This window comes from Teleopsis dalmanni, chromosome 2, assembly GCF_002237135.1.
Source record: "Teleopsis dalmanni isolate 2A chromosome 2, ASM223713v2, whole genome shotgun sequence".
NCBI classification, from domain to species: domain Eukaryota; kingdom Metazoa; phylum Arthropoda; class Insecta; order Diptera; family Diopsidae; genus Teleopsis; species Teleopsis dalmanni.
Window position 1 is genome coordinate 185,380,178 of NC_051847.1, and position 16,687 is coordinate 185,396,864.

At 27.5% G+C, this 16,687-nt stretch overlaps 2 protein-coding genes across 2 annotated transcripts in view; one reads left to right on the forward strand and one right to left on the reverse strand.

Moving 5' to 3' along the window:
- The first annotated feature begins 924 nt into the window (after nucleotides 1-924).
- LOC119678776 (synapsin) overlaps nucleotides 925-16,687 on the forward strand; it is a 59,844-nt gene continuing 44,081 nt past the window's right edge. Inside the window, exons 1-6 of the mRNA XM_038090826.1 lie at nucleotides 925-1,000; nucleotides 1,270-1,604; nucleotides 3,601-3,761; nucleotides 3,998-4,069; nucleotides 5,409-5,552; nucleotides 5,638-5,742. Coding sequence (XP_037946754.1) covers nucleotides 1,394-1,604; nucleotides 3,601-3,761; nucleotides 3,998-4,069; nucleotides 5,409-5,552; nucleotides 5,638-5,742 — 693 coding nt within the window. The 5' untranslated portion in view covers nucleotides 925-1,000; nucleotides 1,270-1,393. The remainder of the gene's footprint in view (nucleotides 1,001-1,269; nucleotides 1,605-3,600; nucleotides 3,762-3,997; nucleotides 4,070-5,408; nucleotides 5,553-5,637; nucleotides 5,743-16,687) is intronic.
- Nucleotides 6,140-16,687, reverse strand: part of LOC119678777 (tissue inhibitor of metalloproteinase) — a 36,383-nt gene continuing 25,835 nt past the window's right edge. Inside the window, exons 2-5 of the mRNA XM_038090827.1 lie at nucleotides 8,530-8,720; nucleotides 6,850-6,935; nucleotides 6,568-6,786; nucleotides 6,140-6,482 (exon numbers count right to left, since the gene is read on the reverse strand). Coding sequence (XP_037946755.1) covers nucleotides 6,288-6,482; nucleotides 6,568-6,786; nucleotides 6,850-6,935; nucleotides 8,530-8,662 — 633 coding nt within the window. The 5' untranslated portion in view covers nucleotides 8,663-8,720 and the 3' untranslated portion in view covers nucleotides 6,140-6,287. The remainder of the gene's footprint in view (nucleotides 6,483-6,567; nucleotides 6,787-6,849; nucleotides 6,936-8,529; nucleotides 8,721-16,687) is intronic.

The window sequence follows — 16,687 nt, forward strand, 5'->3', positions numbered from 1 at the left end:
GAATAAATCTCTTAACAAAGTCATTATATCTTCTAAAATAACAAATATATATATTTTAAAAATTTTTGAAAATATCAAATCGGAAGTTTATTTAAAGGCTGAAGGAATGGCAAACATCCTATGAAAACATCCTATATGTAGAATTTAGTTAAAACAATAGTTTGTATGTTCTTCCTTTTAAAGTATCTTAAACGAGAAGTCTCTTTTTTTGTATATCATGAATTTGAGAGTTAATTTCAATAAAAATATATTGTTTTCTTTATGGATTTTTAAATTTTTTGGGTTACAGAAATTCTACAAAAATTGTCAGTATGAGAGAAGGTATCCATTTTAAGAGTTCAGTACTTATTACTCTAAAGATACTATTAAAAATTAGGACTATAAATTTCACTTCAATTATAAAAAATTTAACCATTTTTGTTAAGCAATACTTTGAATTCTTAGAATATTATACAAATGATATCTTTCCAATGAAGAAAACTAACAAGATATATGACTTATTGCTTAACTATTACTTAACTACCTACCAATATGATGTTTATGACATTAGCTCTACAAAAATAGCATCGACCAAAAAATCTACATATTTATACGAGTATATACCTAATATATGCAATTTTTATTTAAATAATGTAAAATATTATATTAATCAACTACTGCACAATATAAATATGCTATTATGCACTGCAAAATACAAAATGAGCCCATTTAAAAAAATGCATATACGTATAAACTATTATTTGATTAGGTGCTTTTTATGTTTGTCTTACGCCTTTATATGTTAAAAAATAAGCGCACTGCAATATTAGACAAAAAATATATAAAAAAATATTAATTAAAATTATAATAAGAAAAAATTAAAAAAGCAAAAAAAATCTCTTTCTTCTCTTCATGCTTACAAATATAAAATTATGGTTAAATAGGAAACTAAAACCAGCACCCTGAATTTCTCATCGTTTAAGTCAAGCTTTACTTCCAATGTTAATTTCCTGAAGAGAAGGTAAAAACCTTAAAAACTTCATAGTATAGAATTTATTGACTAAAATTTCATATGTTTTTCTACCTTTTTTTCTTTCTTTCTTTTTTCTCTGCTATTTGGTTACTTTCAAAATTTTCCCCTGCACACTTTAATCAAAAAAAAAAAAAATAATAATAAAATAATATAAAATAAAAACAATCATATAAATATAAAATAAAAATCATCAATAAATTCCAAATTATAAAACCCTGACACCATAACATCATATATATTCACCCGCAACATAACAGATTTAGTTCGGGGGATTTATCCTCCGAAGCGGATGATGTCGATCCAAATGATTTACCACCAGCCGCACGTCCTATACAGGACCAACCAACGAAACCACCAATTGGTACTGGCGGACCACCGAGTATGCCACCACCACCGGCACCAGGTGCAACAGCACCACCAGGCACTGCTGCACCAGAGCTTTCATTAAGTTTCGGTGGTGCTGGTAAAGCGGCTCCAGCACCACCGCGTGGTGTTAGCGCTCCCACCAGTCCAGCTAAATCGCGCGAAAGTTTACTCCAACGCGTACAAAGTTTAACAGGAGCTGCACGTGATCAAGGCGCTTCCATATTAGGTACATACAAAAACTAAAATATTTTATAAAGTTTATATAAAAGATATGATATATATTTATTCAAAACAAAATTGTAATTGTAGTCTTAATATCCTCAAAAATAGTAAATTTGATTGAACTTAAAGAGGTGTGAAAGCCAAAAGTTATTTTTCAATAATTTTTCAATCAATTAGGCATATAGCACAAAGTGCTATCCTTAGACAGTACCAACAGCTATCTACAGGCAGTACCAGTAGCTATATTCAGATAGTACCAATTACTATGTATTAATTGAACCCACTAATAATTAAACACAAAAATATTTATACAAACTTTTTACAGGTATTTAGCTAATTTGTCTCCAAAAAACTACTACATTTTTCTATAAATAATGAACAAAATAATAGTAATAGGAATGATAATATAAACAGAGTCTTATATACTAGATTTTTTAATATATTAGCAGAACAATTATGAAAAAATGGATTTTTAGTAGTTAAAGTGATTTTATTTTTCAATGTAAATTTCTTTGACTTTAATAATAATAACTCAACGATCATCAAATTTTTATATTAGATATCTGTGGTAGTTCTCTGAAGGTCTGTAAAATACTCTATTGCTTAGAAACAACTAAACAAAGAATGAATTAATATATCTAAATCAAATTTTGACTATCGTATATATAGTTTATAATTTAAACTATATTAATTGATATATTAAATTGTATATATTGAATATATATATATATATGTATACATATATATAATTTTTATATCGTATTTTTATATATAATGAAATATTAAAATAGAGTTGTAAATTTAGATTGAATATTGATAAAAGGATCGATCTTCTTAAACTTATTGGTTAACTTAGTATCGTGTTTTTAACAATCGACTGTGTTGTTTCACTAAGCATAATAATTTTCTCACTTTATTACTTTATTATATTAACCCATTATATTAACATTATATTAAAACACGGCTAGTTTTAATAATTTTTAAATATTCAAAGAATATTTTATTATTTTTAATTAAAGATAAACTAAGAACTCTCTTTCAAATAAATATTAAACTTTTGCCATTTACTTAAACTTGTTTTATTTTACTATATACTATGGAAATTTCCCAGTAAAATTTCAAGTATAAAATTACGTGGTACTTAATGGGTTAATAGTCCACCTGAAATTACATTAAAATTATAGTATAAATATTGTTAATATTTTTACTTATTCCTTTAGACTTCTATTTTATTAAGTTTCCAATTAATGAATTTCAAATGTGAACTCATTATCGAAAAACTAATCAAATAAACTATTCTGAAATAAGTTTGCCGTGTGCGAGTTTGAGTAAATTGATGGTAAATTAAGGGAAAGAGTAAATTATGTCGGTATGGCAGCGAATGTTGGTATTTGCCAAAATTTCGAGTAGGGTAAATTAGAAAAAAATAGGTATATTAGGTATTACCATTGTAAAAATTTTATAAGATATTTAATAAATAAATAAATAATATTTGAAAACTTAATAAATAAGTGCAATAAATAAATAAATAAATATTTAAATAAGTGCAATAAGTGCAATGCAAAAAATTCCTAGAAAATTTCAATTTACTTTACCTTAATTTACTCGCACTTGCACACGCCTTAAAGTAAACTAAATATTTGAGTAAAATATATTAGAAAAAAATAAGAAGTAAAATAATTTAAACTCAAATTGCTACTATATTTAAATTGTTCATTATATTGAAGTATTTTTTAAATAAAAAAAAATTATTTAATTTAATAGATATAAAAAATCAATGAAAAAAAAATAATTATAAAAAAAATATTAGATTTAAATATGAGACTTTAAGCAGCGTCAAAAAATGGTGCAAATACTAGGCTAAAGTAGCATCTTCATAAATAGTTCAGCAAATTAACGTCTTTAGAAAAATGTACTCAGACAATCTCATTAAAAAAATAAATGATTAAAAAAGTGTATTTGTGTTCATAATTTTTGGTTTTTTTTTCCAACGCCAACAGGCGCTGCAGTGCAAAGTGCTACACGTGCCCCGGCATTTAACAAGGACAAGTATTTCACTTTGCTGGTGCTCGACGATCAGAACACGGATTGGTCTAAGTACTTTCGCGGTAAACGTTTACACGGCGACTTTGATATACGCGTTGAACAAGCTGAGTTCCGGGTAAGCGCACACACTATGTACATAACCTAAATTGTACTAAATTGTAACATTATATAAGTATCTACGCAAATTTTCCTGCAAAAGATACGGTTGAAAAAAGATACAGTGCAGAAAATATTTCACTTTTCTGTGAAATGTAAACTATGTAAACTAATTTTAAATTTTGCAGATTTTTGTTGTAGTTTTTCGTAATATTTCCATTTATTCTATTTATTTATTTTTTGCGTTTTCTGCAGGATATTTCCTTAACGTCAAGTGCTGAGACTGGACCAGTGGTATCAATGGCTGTTTATAGGGGCGGAACAAGAGTAAGTAAATAGAAACTTGTGTATATAATATTTGTGTGTTCATTTATGTTTTTATTTTGTTTATTTATGCATAATTTTTTAATTACTCTAACCACTTACTTTATATGGCTTTTTGTTTTACTGCATTCATTTTTCATAGTTTTCACTGTAGTTCAACAGCAAAGAACTTGAAAGAAATGGAAAATGCTATATTTTTTATCATTGTTTGTCTAAGTTAAGTGAAGGTGAAGTGCATTTTCTACAAAGGTCACCTTTGCCATATATATTTTAACTTGTCGTTGCGAAAGTGGGTAATATTGCTCTTAATGAGACGCTAACAGTACATAAGGAGCTCTGTGAAAGCTCTTATTGCAATGGGCTGTATATTAATAAATAATATTTATACTCGTATTTTTGTAAATTAATATATTTATTATAATGATTGCATTTAGCTCAGATTTTTCTTAAAATTAATTTACCACTTACTATATTTCTTGAATAGAGTTACAGGAATAAGGCTTTCAGGTGGATTTTTTACCCAATTGATACACAAATGATAAGGCTTTCAAGGATACCAAACTGTTAGTATTAACTGTTAGTATTAGTACGAAAATAATTTCAATAAAATATCTGTAATAAGAAATAAATTGTTAATATTTTCACAAAAGGACATGAATATACGGCCACTAGTGTGACCCTCAGTTATTTTTTCCCCTAATTTTAGTGTACCTTTTTGAAAAATTCAATAATATCGCAATGTATTGAAAATAGTGAACTTAGGTACAGTTTCCCCGTAACTTTTCAATAATTTCTTAATACTAAGGTTTCGAAAAGTAGTGAACTACAACAACAAAAATTCTTTTTAAATTTTTTTAATTAATTGAATTTTTGGCTGACCATACAGTTGTTTTGAATACTGCCAAATATCCAACTTCAGTGATCTTGATCTTGATTCTTGTATTTAATTATTCTTAAATAATTTTTTGTTTTTAAGAATGCAAGTACCAAGGGTTGAACTCGTGCCCTGCCAAATTTGAAGTTCAGAGTCAGTGTTCATTAGCCAACTGACCCAACTGACTGTACTTGAGTTGTATGTTCTGACTTGGAGTTTTGTTAATTTGCTGTGAAAGTTCATTAACAATACTAAATAATTGTGTTCACAATGTCGAGTAGCGAGCTAGGATAACGAACTAGGGTAGTAATTGGGATTTTAGGAAGAATCTACTCATAAAAAGACTAACATTATGAAACCATAGGAAGTTAGTTTATGTTAAGTAATATTTTAGAAATTTTTGTTATGCTATTTAAAAAACCGAAAATCTTAAATTTATCTATTTATACCATTTTATTCATTTTTTAGGTAGCACGCTCTTTTCGTCCGGACTTTGTATTAATACGTCAACCACCACGCGATGGTTCCAACGATTTTCGTTCAACTATTTTAGGTCTTAAGTATGGTGGTGTGCCAAGTATTAATTCTTTGCATTCAATTTATCAATTCCAGGTAAATATATACTAGATCCTTCTCACTATAACATATCAAATCTGTTAATAAACCACAAATAAAATTAATAAAATTATCATTTTAGGATAAGCCTTGGGTTTTTGCGCATTTATTGCAACTACAAAGACGATTAGGCAGAGATGCATTTCCACTAATTGAACAAACATTCTTTCCTAGTCCAAGGGATTTGGTAAGTCTTTAATTATATTTTTTTATATAAAAACATTATTTTTACAAGCAAATAAAACGAAAAAAAAAATTTGTGTGCATTATTATATTTGATTTTATTTGACCATTAAACCAAATAATTAATTCAAATAACATTTGACATATTAAAGCTCTAAGTGAAACAAATTAAATATGCTTAAATCTAAAAATATTTATAAATTAAAATACAAAAATTATGAGTTACAGAAAAAAATAACTTAAAACTGCGAAATAAATGAACATACACATATGTATATACATATATATATATATATTTTAATGGCATTTTTCTATACATTTTCGTATATTGAAATGAATAAAAATGAAAATAAAAACTAATATTGAAAATAAAAATAATATAATGAAACAAAATAAAAAAAAAATAATAAAATAAAATGTTGTGAAATTGACAAACTAAAAATGAAATTTTTTCAAAGTAAACATGGCAACCAACCGGGAATTTGTATATACCGATATTTGCTTAAACCAAAAAAACAATAAATGGATAAAAAAAAAATTAAAAATAAATTATGGATCTGCCATGCATTCTTTGTATGCCGGTGTTCTTCGCCAGTGGCATTTTGCAATGACGCCTTCAGGTGTACGATATGAAGTTGGCATGCAAGCACTGAAATCGGTTTCACACTTGGCAAATGGCGACCATCTACAAAAGTCGGGGCCTTCACGCTGCTGCAAGCATTGGTTGCCAAAACAGGGTTTAATCTACAAAAAATAAAAACAAAAATGAAAAAATAAAATAAAAATTTTGTAATTTTTTATAAAGGCAAAAAAAATTTGCAGTACACACCTCACACTTGCAACCCTTGCGATAGACACCAGAAAATCCCCGTCGCTCTATTACAGACATTTTCAGATACTCCTTTACATAACTGCACAAATTTAAATACGGCGCACGTCCGGCAATGACGTAAAGTTTGCCAACCTCCAAATTAATACCGCAACCAGCATCCGAATCTGGTGTTATGATACGTCCATGTTTGAGCATTTTATGTGCCGCTGAATTCATCTGAAGTCAAATAAAAATTTGCATTATTTTTATATTTTGTAGCTTTTTGAGGTGTCATCTTACCTTGTAAGATTTTTTGATTTCTACTTTGTATGCCACACTGTTCGCTACTAAACGATGTGATTTACGTAGCACTCGCAACACCACAACTGCAAGGAGATATAATGAAATATATATATATATATGTATAGTATAGTTTTATGTAACTTGTAGATAAATAATAGTAAAATGTCGAATTTAGTAACATTAAGTGACATTTTAAGTAACTGAGGTAAATATTTATTAAGAAAACCATAACAACCGTAAAGTTACTATTGCTCCTTTGACAATTAAATTTGCGGTGGAACCACATACTTTGCAAATTTTATCGTTCATGGTTACAACTCTTAGTTTGCGTCTACTAAATTTAGCTGTGTGGTAAGAGTCTTAAATTGTGGTTTTTCACAGTTGAAAATTTCAAAATTAGATATAAAAATCTCAAGTAAGTATTCACTAAACCGCTGATAATGTTAGTATGGTAGCTAAAATATATTTATAGAATTGCCTTCATGATTAAAATAAAAAAATTGGTAATGATAATAAGAAAAATATTGCTTATATGCTATTATGCGTTTACGTTTATAACTAATGGAAGTTAAAGTATTTTAAAAATATTATTCGAGTAATTTTATAGTTAACATAAATACAATCTGGTTTCTGAAACTAATAAAATACATATAAAAAATAACTATTCATTAATTAGTAGCGCTAAAATATTAAAAAGGGTCTCTAAACACCTCATGAACTGTACTAAGGGTGAACTTACATCCATTTTGAATTGACTCTGTACTGTTTTCAAGGTTTTTATTCCGTTGTTTAAAAAGCTTACAAAATCATTCAGTTTCAGAAAATATTTCAAAATATTTGCAATACTTGCAGTCTCAAAAATAATTATTTACGAATAATTAAATACAAGAATTATTTTCAAGACCACTGATGATTGGTATTTGGCAATACTCGAAACAGTTGTACGGTCAGTCAAAAAATACAACTAATTAATATAATATAAAATTAATTTTTGTTGTTGTAGTTAACTACTGTTCGAAAAAAATTCTTTTAGAAAATATTTCAATAAATTGCAGTATCTTATGAAGGACTATACTTGACGCGTAAGAAAAAGAGTTAGTTCAGTAGGATTGGTTGGCTATGTTTGAATTGTTTGATTGTCTAACCCATTCACCTCAATTGTGATTTTAATAAAACAGTTCTGGTATCTGATATATTATCCTATATCCTGCGGCAATTAAGTTTTTAAGTTATTAATTATTAAATTATTAGGCTCAGTGGGATTTTTTGTCTATATTTGAACTATTTGATTGTCTAACTTAACCGACTCAATTGTGGTTTTAATGGAATAGTTCTGGTATGTGATATGTTTTCTCAATGAAGTTTGGGGCAATGAAGTTTTTAAATTATATGTTATATTTTTAAAGTGAACGTTGAAGCAAAAATAAGTAAATTATGAGATTAAAGACTATCAAATTTTAAGATAATAGTCCCCTAATCTCTTTATTCATAGTATTGCTTTATACAAGCATATCATAAAGCATCTAATCATACAATACAAATAGAAACTATTTGTATTTCTGTTATAAAAATACAACATAAAAACATTAGGTTGGCTTAAAAATGTCACGTTTAAATTTTCATTTCTTGTAATAAATTTCTATAAATTCCTATAAATATATAATAAAAAGAACTTACCATAATCCGCAGTGCAGAAATGTGTCTGTGGATGACTTGGCATGCAAGAGCACGCATCCGCAGGATTACTTTGTATTACCAGAATAGCAAGCAATGCCAATATCAATATACTTAAACACTTTTTATTTAACATCGTGATAACGTGTATATACCAATTCAAACTTCAAATGTAGAATTTTCTTTCTTTCACACTAGAAATAGAAATAAAATTTTAAAATAAAATAAATTAAAAATACAATTTAAAAAAAATATTAAAAACTATAATTTTGATTAAAGTACAATGGAAATATTAAAATCTACTACTAAAAATGTTTAAAAATTAACTTTACTCAAGTGTTTCTTTCAGCTTATGTAAAGTGCAATTTGAAATGTTTTTTTAATCATTATTGAATTTCTTTCTAAAGATCATAATGGAGCATTTATGAGAGTACTTGAGAACTATTCATTGGAAAACTTTTTAAGTTGACACTAACATATGTACACTTATCGGCTTCTCTATTAAACATTGAACAGTAAATGTTATAATAAATGTAAAATGAAGTATTTTAAGTTTATACTTTACTCTTATCTTTATTTTCCGCTTTGACGTATTCAAGCAAAAGATGTAAAAAATAAAATTCAATTTTAAATTTAATTAAGTGAAGTATAAGAATTTATCTAATCCTCTATGTCCTTGCATTAAACAAAATTTATAGCGACTGTGAAGTATTCGTAGTGCAAGCATAAAAAGTTTATGTTCATCTTACTGAAGAGAGCTGAAAATGGATTTCAACATAAATCAATTTTAGTAGATTCTTTTAAAATAAATCACTTGTTAAATTTCCTTACATTTAATAATCACTGCGTATTTTTGATTATGCTGTCATAAAAAATTTTTAATTTTGTTTATCTCTTAAATGGTATATAAATATTATTAGTTTTTATAAAATAAACAAATTTATAAACGAATATTAAAAAATTTAATAATAATTAATTTTCTTTAAACTACTTTAAATATGCACAACATCATTTATTACAGAAAATGTGCTAAACATAAATAATGGTTACAAGTTCCAATAAAATAAGCCAAAGAATGTTCAAACATAAACTGAATTAAAAATGATTAATTGATTAAGTATAAAATTTGGCACTATATTGTGCATTTACTTTAAGGTTGGAATTTTTTTTTAATTTTTAATGAAAAAATTAAATTAAAAATTAGTAATTAATTTACTACACAGCCAACGCGATATTTACTGTCATCTACACCATTAAATGTGTTATCCATTTTACGGTTCAAACGTAATTTAAACACACTTGTGATTATAATTTTGATCAAAATACTTATGCCCACTAAATAAGACCTTGCCTATAAGGTATAAGATATAATGCCGTAAGGTTTGAATTACATTCTTATTCAAGTAACATTATAGGGACTGATTCCTTCCGATGTGATTTAGGGTGACTTGTCAACATATAGAATAAGCATAAGAAAGAACAGGGTACTAGCTTCCATTTGAGCAGAGCACCGCGACCATGATTGATCTTTTGTGCTACAACAGACCCTAACTGAACAAAAGACATTCCGCCTTTCGAATGAAGGCCAAAATGTCGGTTGTTGAGGACCTCCTAGTGTCGGAAGGTGATAGCAATTTCTGATCCAGTGATCTCCTCCTGGCCCAGATCAAAGCTGGGCAGTAACATACTTGTCAACATATAATTGCTAGTGCAACAAAGTCAAAACAGTAAGTATTGAAAGCTTTGTTACACTATCATGCTGATATTTCATGTCTTCCAGATTCATATCTTCAATTTCAAGCCGAACAAATTTAAATAATAGCATGTAAAATTGTGTTTGTTTTGAAAATTGTTCCAATAATCGTAAAGACTGGTCAATGGTCAAGTCTCTAACATTGCATATCTAAGAACTTAATCTTAAAGTTAAAGAAAAAGTTCCCAGTTATCTCTATTCCGTGTCATGTATCTAAGTTCGTTAAGCAACTTGGATGTTTCAGTTAATACTGTTCGGTCCCATGTTTTCTTTATACGTTATCTTCTTCTTGATCCAGCCGCCATTAGATCTTCTTTTAAATGAGGCATTCTGAATGTCATTTGAAATGTTAAGTATATTATCATTAGTTGGGCTCAGTTGTCTACACAAAATGTGCTATAGTCGCGGGTATTTACTTCACAGAAAAACCGGAATTCTGTTTAATTCTATTCCTTTTTATTTTAAAAATACAAACACCATCTTTAATTCTAATCAGTTTCAATACCACGTTTTTCAAAGTTCAAGATTTCTGCTCAGAAATGTCAAACATAGTATTACAAATATAACTTTCATATAATGTGCGAAGAGCATTCAAATAAGTAATAAGTAATTTCTTAGAAAAGTGTGACAACCATGGATAAATCGCATTAATAATTTACTCTAAGTATACTAGACACATTCTTTTTCCTGATTAAATGTACTGAATAATTTCTAATATTCATCAATCCTTCAATCACTTTTTCAGAGTGTTTACTTACTTAATTTGATTTCTTTTATTGATTGAGTATATTTTTGGAAAAATTTCATATCAAATAAAGAATAAGTAATAAATCAAAAGAAAAGAGAAAAATAAATATTTAAAATATTTATAAATGAAATGTGAATATTAAATGAACTTCACAGATTCTTACTCACACACTATAAGCAAGAAAAAAAACTTCTTCGCTGTATTCGTAATTTATTTTCTATATATATATATATATTGTGCTGATTTCATTTCCTTATGAAAAATGAATCTAAAAACGCATTTAGACTGATTTTGACAATTAATAAAAAAATATGTAGAAATAAATTAAAACCGCAAATTCAATTTATGTAAATTTTACCTGCGCGTAGCAGATTAAGATGACAGCCCACAATAGAATCTGATTCCAACCCCAGCATCTTGATGTATCCGTGCACTCCACATACAATATATTATAATTTTTAATAATTTTTTATTTATATTCTTTGAGGCTGCTTAGTAGCAGTGTCAATTGTCATGTTGACAGCAATGCGCCAGGCGGTTAGCTATAAGCACCCAGTGTACCCATCGTGCGTTCTTAGCTCCAAGCAATAGTATCAAGCAATGTTGTTGTTGTGTTGTTGTTATTGATGGCGCACGTTTGTGGTTTAACCCAATGCGTGTGGCTTACAATTTCCGTCATGATTAAATTCAAAATTTATATTTATTGTTTACATATACGTGTTGGCTTATTAAATATCACATCTCACAGATACAATAGAAGATGTGCGAGCATTAAAAGATGTGCTAACACATGATTTTGTAAAAAATTTGGCTGATTTTGATATGAATTGGATACGGAAACAATGACCCTTTTTCTTAGATTTTTTTTTAATTAAATGTCATTTAATATATATATGCGACGAGAGGACAAAGATTTGTTCATTAGGCATGTTTATGACGATGACGTTTGACATCTTATAATATTTGTGCATATTATAAATATTTTTTTCGTGCTTTTGGAATATTGAAACGAATATATTGTAGAAAATTCTTAGATCTTTAGAACAAATCAAAGAAGTTTTTTGGTATAAAAACGTACTATCTTCTATATGAGTGCTATGGCATAAGTTATTAAATACGACCAAGGAAATTAAAATCAGCAAAATATCACCTTATATTCTATAATTATTATTATTTTATTGATTCATGATAGTAATAACTGAAAAAACAAATATCAAATTCATATTTTATTTTTATTTTTGTTTATTTTTATTTATTTTGGGTTCTTTTGACTTATATGTTAATTGCTCTTCAATATATTTATTATGTAGTTAACATTATGAACAACTCTTAACAGTCTAAATCAAATGGTTTAATATATAATATATTATATTTGTTATTTATTTGATTGCATTCAATTAACATTAGAATTGTAAAAATGTGATGACTTACTGCGTCATAACTTATCAGATTGGATGTTGAAATGTCGAAACAATGTCAAAATGCATCGATTTCAATTCAATTCAATTTTTATTGATAATGCTCATTTTAATTAAGATGCATTTGAAAATGAAAAGAAAACTATCGTTTATGTACAGATCCTACGGTACTAGTTCCAAACAATTGCTTAAAGCAGTGATACCTACATATAGGTTAATAATTGTATGAGGACATAGTATACTTTATCTACTTACTGTCAAAGTTGGAAGCAATGTATTTGACATCTTACATAATCACAGTTTGTCTATGTTGGACGGATGTACGAAATGCTTAAAAATAAATACGCTAATAAATAAATATCCCACTCACAGTTTTATCGTTGGTTTGGTCTGCTACTTGAATGTTGATGGGACCTTGAAAACGGTGATCATGACTGTCAGAATGTTATACGCTCCGGCGCACGACTCTAAAATCTATAAAGTTTAGCATTGCATAGAAACTTAAAAAATTTTCTTAAGGAGTTCGTCAAGTATATTACCCTAGTAACTGATGATGAAATCTATTACTTCCTATCCGAGCCGAATAAAAAGACTTCGAGATCAGCTCAGAAGTCGCCAGTAAAGTAGAGTTAAAAAACAGAAAACTTATGTAGATCAAACTCAAAACAATATGCGATAGCTTTCTTCGATTCAAAGAGAATTGTACACAGTGAATTCATCACAGAAGGTTAGACGTTGAGAGCTGATTATTATCTACAGTTCTATTATGTTTATAAGCCAGAATATTACGAGTTCATTCGGAAAATCAAAGATAAAGATTTTATTACATATTGGGTCATAACTTTTTAAAGCATGATATTTTAACTATAGGATTTGTCTGATAATATGTAAAGAATGACTTCATTCCATGCTTGTTATATAGTATTGTCTAACATATGCTAATTTGCGTATATAAACTGAAGACCTTTAAAACAGATATAACAAAATTTAGATGACGTTAGCTTTTCTTAATCATTGTGTAATATTGTATTTTATAAGTAAATGTTAGAGATTTTAGATTATACACAATAATGATATGCTTTCTTTGAAAAATTACAAAGTAACTGCATTAATTGTTTCACAGATTTATATAAATTTTTATATGAGTATAGAGTACAGTTTTCTTTAATACGTTCCATCTAGCACAGAGAATGAACTTGCTTTAGTTGCAATTATTTTCAGTACAAGATAAACGAATCGGCACAAGTTAAAGTCATTTTATATAGCAGGGAAAGGAAATATTCTGCATTATATGTGTGATAAATATTTTCATTGCTTAGCTAAATATATGTAAAAATATGAATACCTACAATGATAAATAGTATGTATTGTTTTTGTTCAACCTTGTAATTAATAGCTTGCAACATTGTATGTAATTAACTATCTTAAATACTATCGTGTTTTCATAATAAAATAATATAAAGTAAACTAAAAGGTCTTGCATGTTGACAAAACATATTTAAACCAAGAGTAACAAAGTTACTCATTAAATATTAGCAGTTCTATTAGTTTGTTTTAAAATTGGGTTACGATAAAACCTCATAAAACAATCAACAAACACCCACATTTAACAAAACAGAGTAAAAAAATAATAATAACAAATTTCAAAGAGCACTTCCTAACAACAAATAGATACAATAGACACAATTATTGTAAATTAATGAGTTGAAGAGGAGATGATATGATGCACCTAAGTGCCTGCATTTACTGATTCTGTTAACTATACCACAGATTGACAGCAAAGTCTACAAAAACCAGCGGGTTAAAATACAATGGGAATCATGTCAAATATAAGCCGCTAACGCCGCTAACATGTTGCACATGAAAGCAGAATGCCTGCTAAAATCTCTATGCCTGCAACAATATCAGATCGTCCAACGGTCTATCTATATGAGTGATTTACTTTGTATATTCAAGCATTTGTGATTGTCTGTCCGCTTGTTAGTTTGTCAACAGTGTCATATGTCATTTAGGTATACACACAAGTACTGACATCAGGCACCAACTGAAGGCACCAGCACCATCAGCAGTGGCAGTGGCAGTAGCGGCAAAATCAACACCAATGAACGAACTAATTAGACACTTAAGCGCCTGTAAACTGTCATCTAGAAAGTTTTATGTTGCGCAGAGCAAAATTGACAGCGTCAATCCAATTGAATTAACAATTGCACCACTGCAAATGCATCAAAATTGATAATAAATTTTGAAATGCTTCGATTTTGTATTTTATTACAATTAATTGACATTCGAAAATGTCATTTACCACCAAGAAATAGACCACAACAATGACGTCATGCGGTGTTGTATATCGAAATTGAAAAATAATCAAAATAAAAGAATTAAAGTTAAAAACATTTTATATTCAAATTTCAGAAAATAAAAACTTTGAACATAATTTATAGTTCAAATTTATTGCACATTCATTAAAATCTGCTCTAATTGCTTTAATTACTACAATATATTTTCGAAATATTCTTCACGGATCTATAAAAACTTTATTAGTGTTAATATATCTGCGAATGATTTGAATTTTTGTATCTGCAGTTTGGTGTGAAAATCTGCAGTTTTATATGTAAATTATTATTGCTCTAATTTAAGTAGTTCAGGGAAAGAAAACTGTTACAATTAAAAAATTGTTTTTCAAATTATTAAAATATTTACAATATTTCTTTTTAAATTGAAAAAATATGTACTTTATTTTAATATTAATTGCTTCAATTAGTATGTAAAAAAATTATGATAAGATATACGATGTATATATTGGCATTGTTTTTCAAGCCAATATATGGCCCGTTCTGGTACCATATAATAGCGTTGTTTCGTATATAGACAAGGTGATCAGTATACATTTAACGCCGAATAAGGAACGACTCTCCCACTTAGGTGAAGGAAAACCAACCAGACAATTCTATGAATCTGGTCAGAAGCCAATATTAAAATTGTAACATATTATATTTTCGTATCTAATCTCAAAATCTATAACTATGTCAAACTAAGGAGCTATAACAGCAGTGATTGGATTTTATAAGAATTTTGTAGATTCTGAAATAATGTCTTATATAATTATTTTTAAGTTTTTTGTCATGAAGAACTCAACTATTGATTATATGTATAATGTTTAATAAATATAATGTTAAAATTAAACAAAAAAATAAGGTCCCATTTCGTACAGAACTGAGTTTTATTTAATGTCTGATGTAATTGCATGAGTACTCATCCTAAAATAATTCCTGTTAATAATAATTACCCTACTTAATGATGATCTTTTTCACAGCCAGTCTATATTTTTTTAATATTATGTTCTAAATTTTAAATCCATACACACATTTTCTTGCTGAAATAAATTAAAATGTTAAATCTCAAGTATATTTTATTTAAAATATATAAAATTCAAAATTAAATCTATAACATTTGCTTTTTCTAATGTTGATTCACCATTTGAAATATTATCATTAAAAAATTTTTTTGAGATGATAATCGATGCACTTTCACTCAATTTTATACAATACAAGCACACATATCTTTGAGGACTCAACATAAATTGACGGAATTTGGTTTAGGCTTTTTGACGCCTTTCGGTCTCTATAAAATACTCCTAATGATAAAAAATTGAAAGACCGAAGAACCTCTAAAAATCAAAGTATAAGACACAGAAATATTCTATACATACATATGAATTTTTTTAAAAATAATTATTTCACGGGCTAATTATATAATTTATTATTGTGTCTATGTAATGTATACCTTAATATTAATTACAAAGTATTTATATTTATAGTTCCCCGATGATGACTACAGATTAAAGTCGAAATATTGGACAATAAAAATCTTATAAAAAAATAAATTTTTTTTTTTTTAAAAATATCATTATTTAATAACTGACCAATTAGCCCGAGAAATAATTAATTTTTTAAAAATTTCTTTTGGTCATTAAAACATTTAATTAAAACATTTAATTAAAACATTTAATTATCATACATATGAATAAACAATTAATATGGATGAAATTTTGAACCTACTCGAAAAATTACAAGGAGTTATTAAGAATCATTGCCAATATATACTCGACTAAAATATATTATCAATAAAAAACATTTTTCTTAAAAAACATACCAAAAACCATGGATATTTTTTATATCACCTATTATTTGTATGTATAAGGGAAAAAGTGATACCGTGTACAAAAATCTTGTCAAAGTCTAG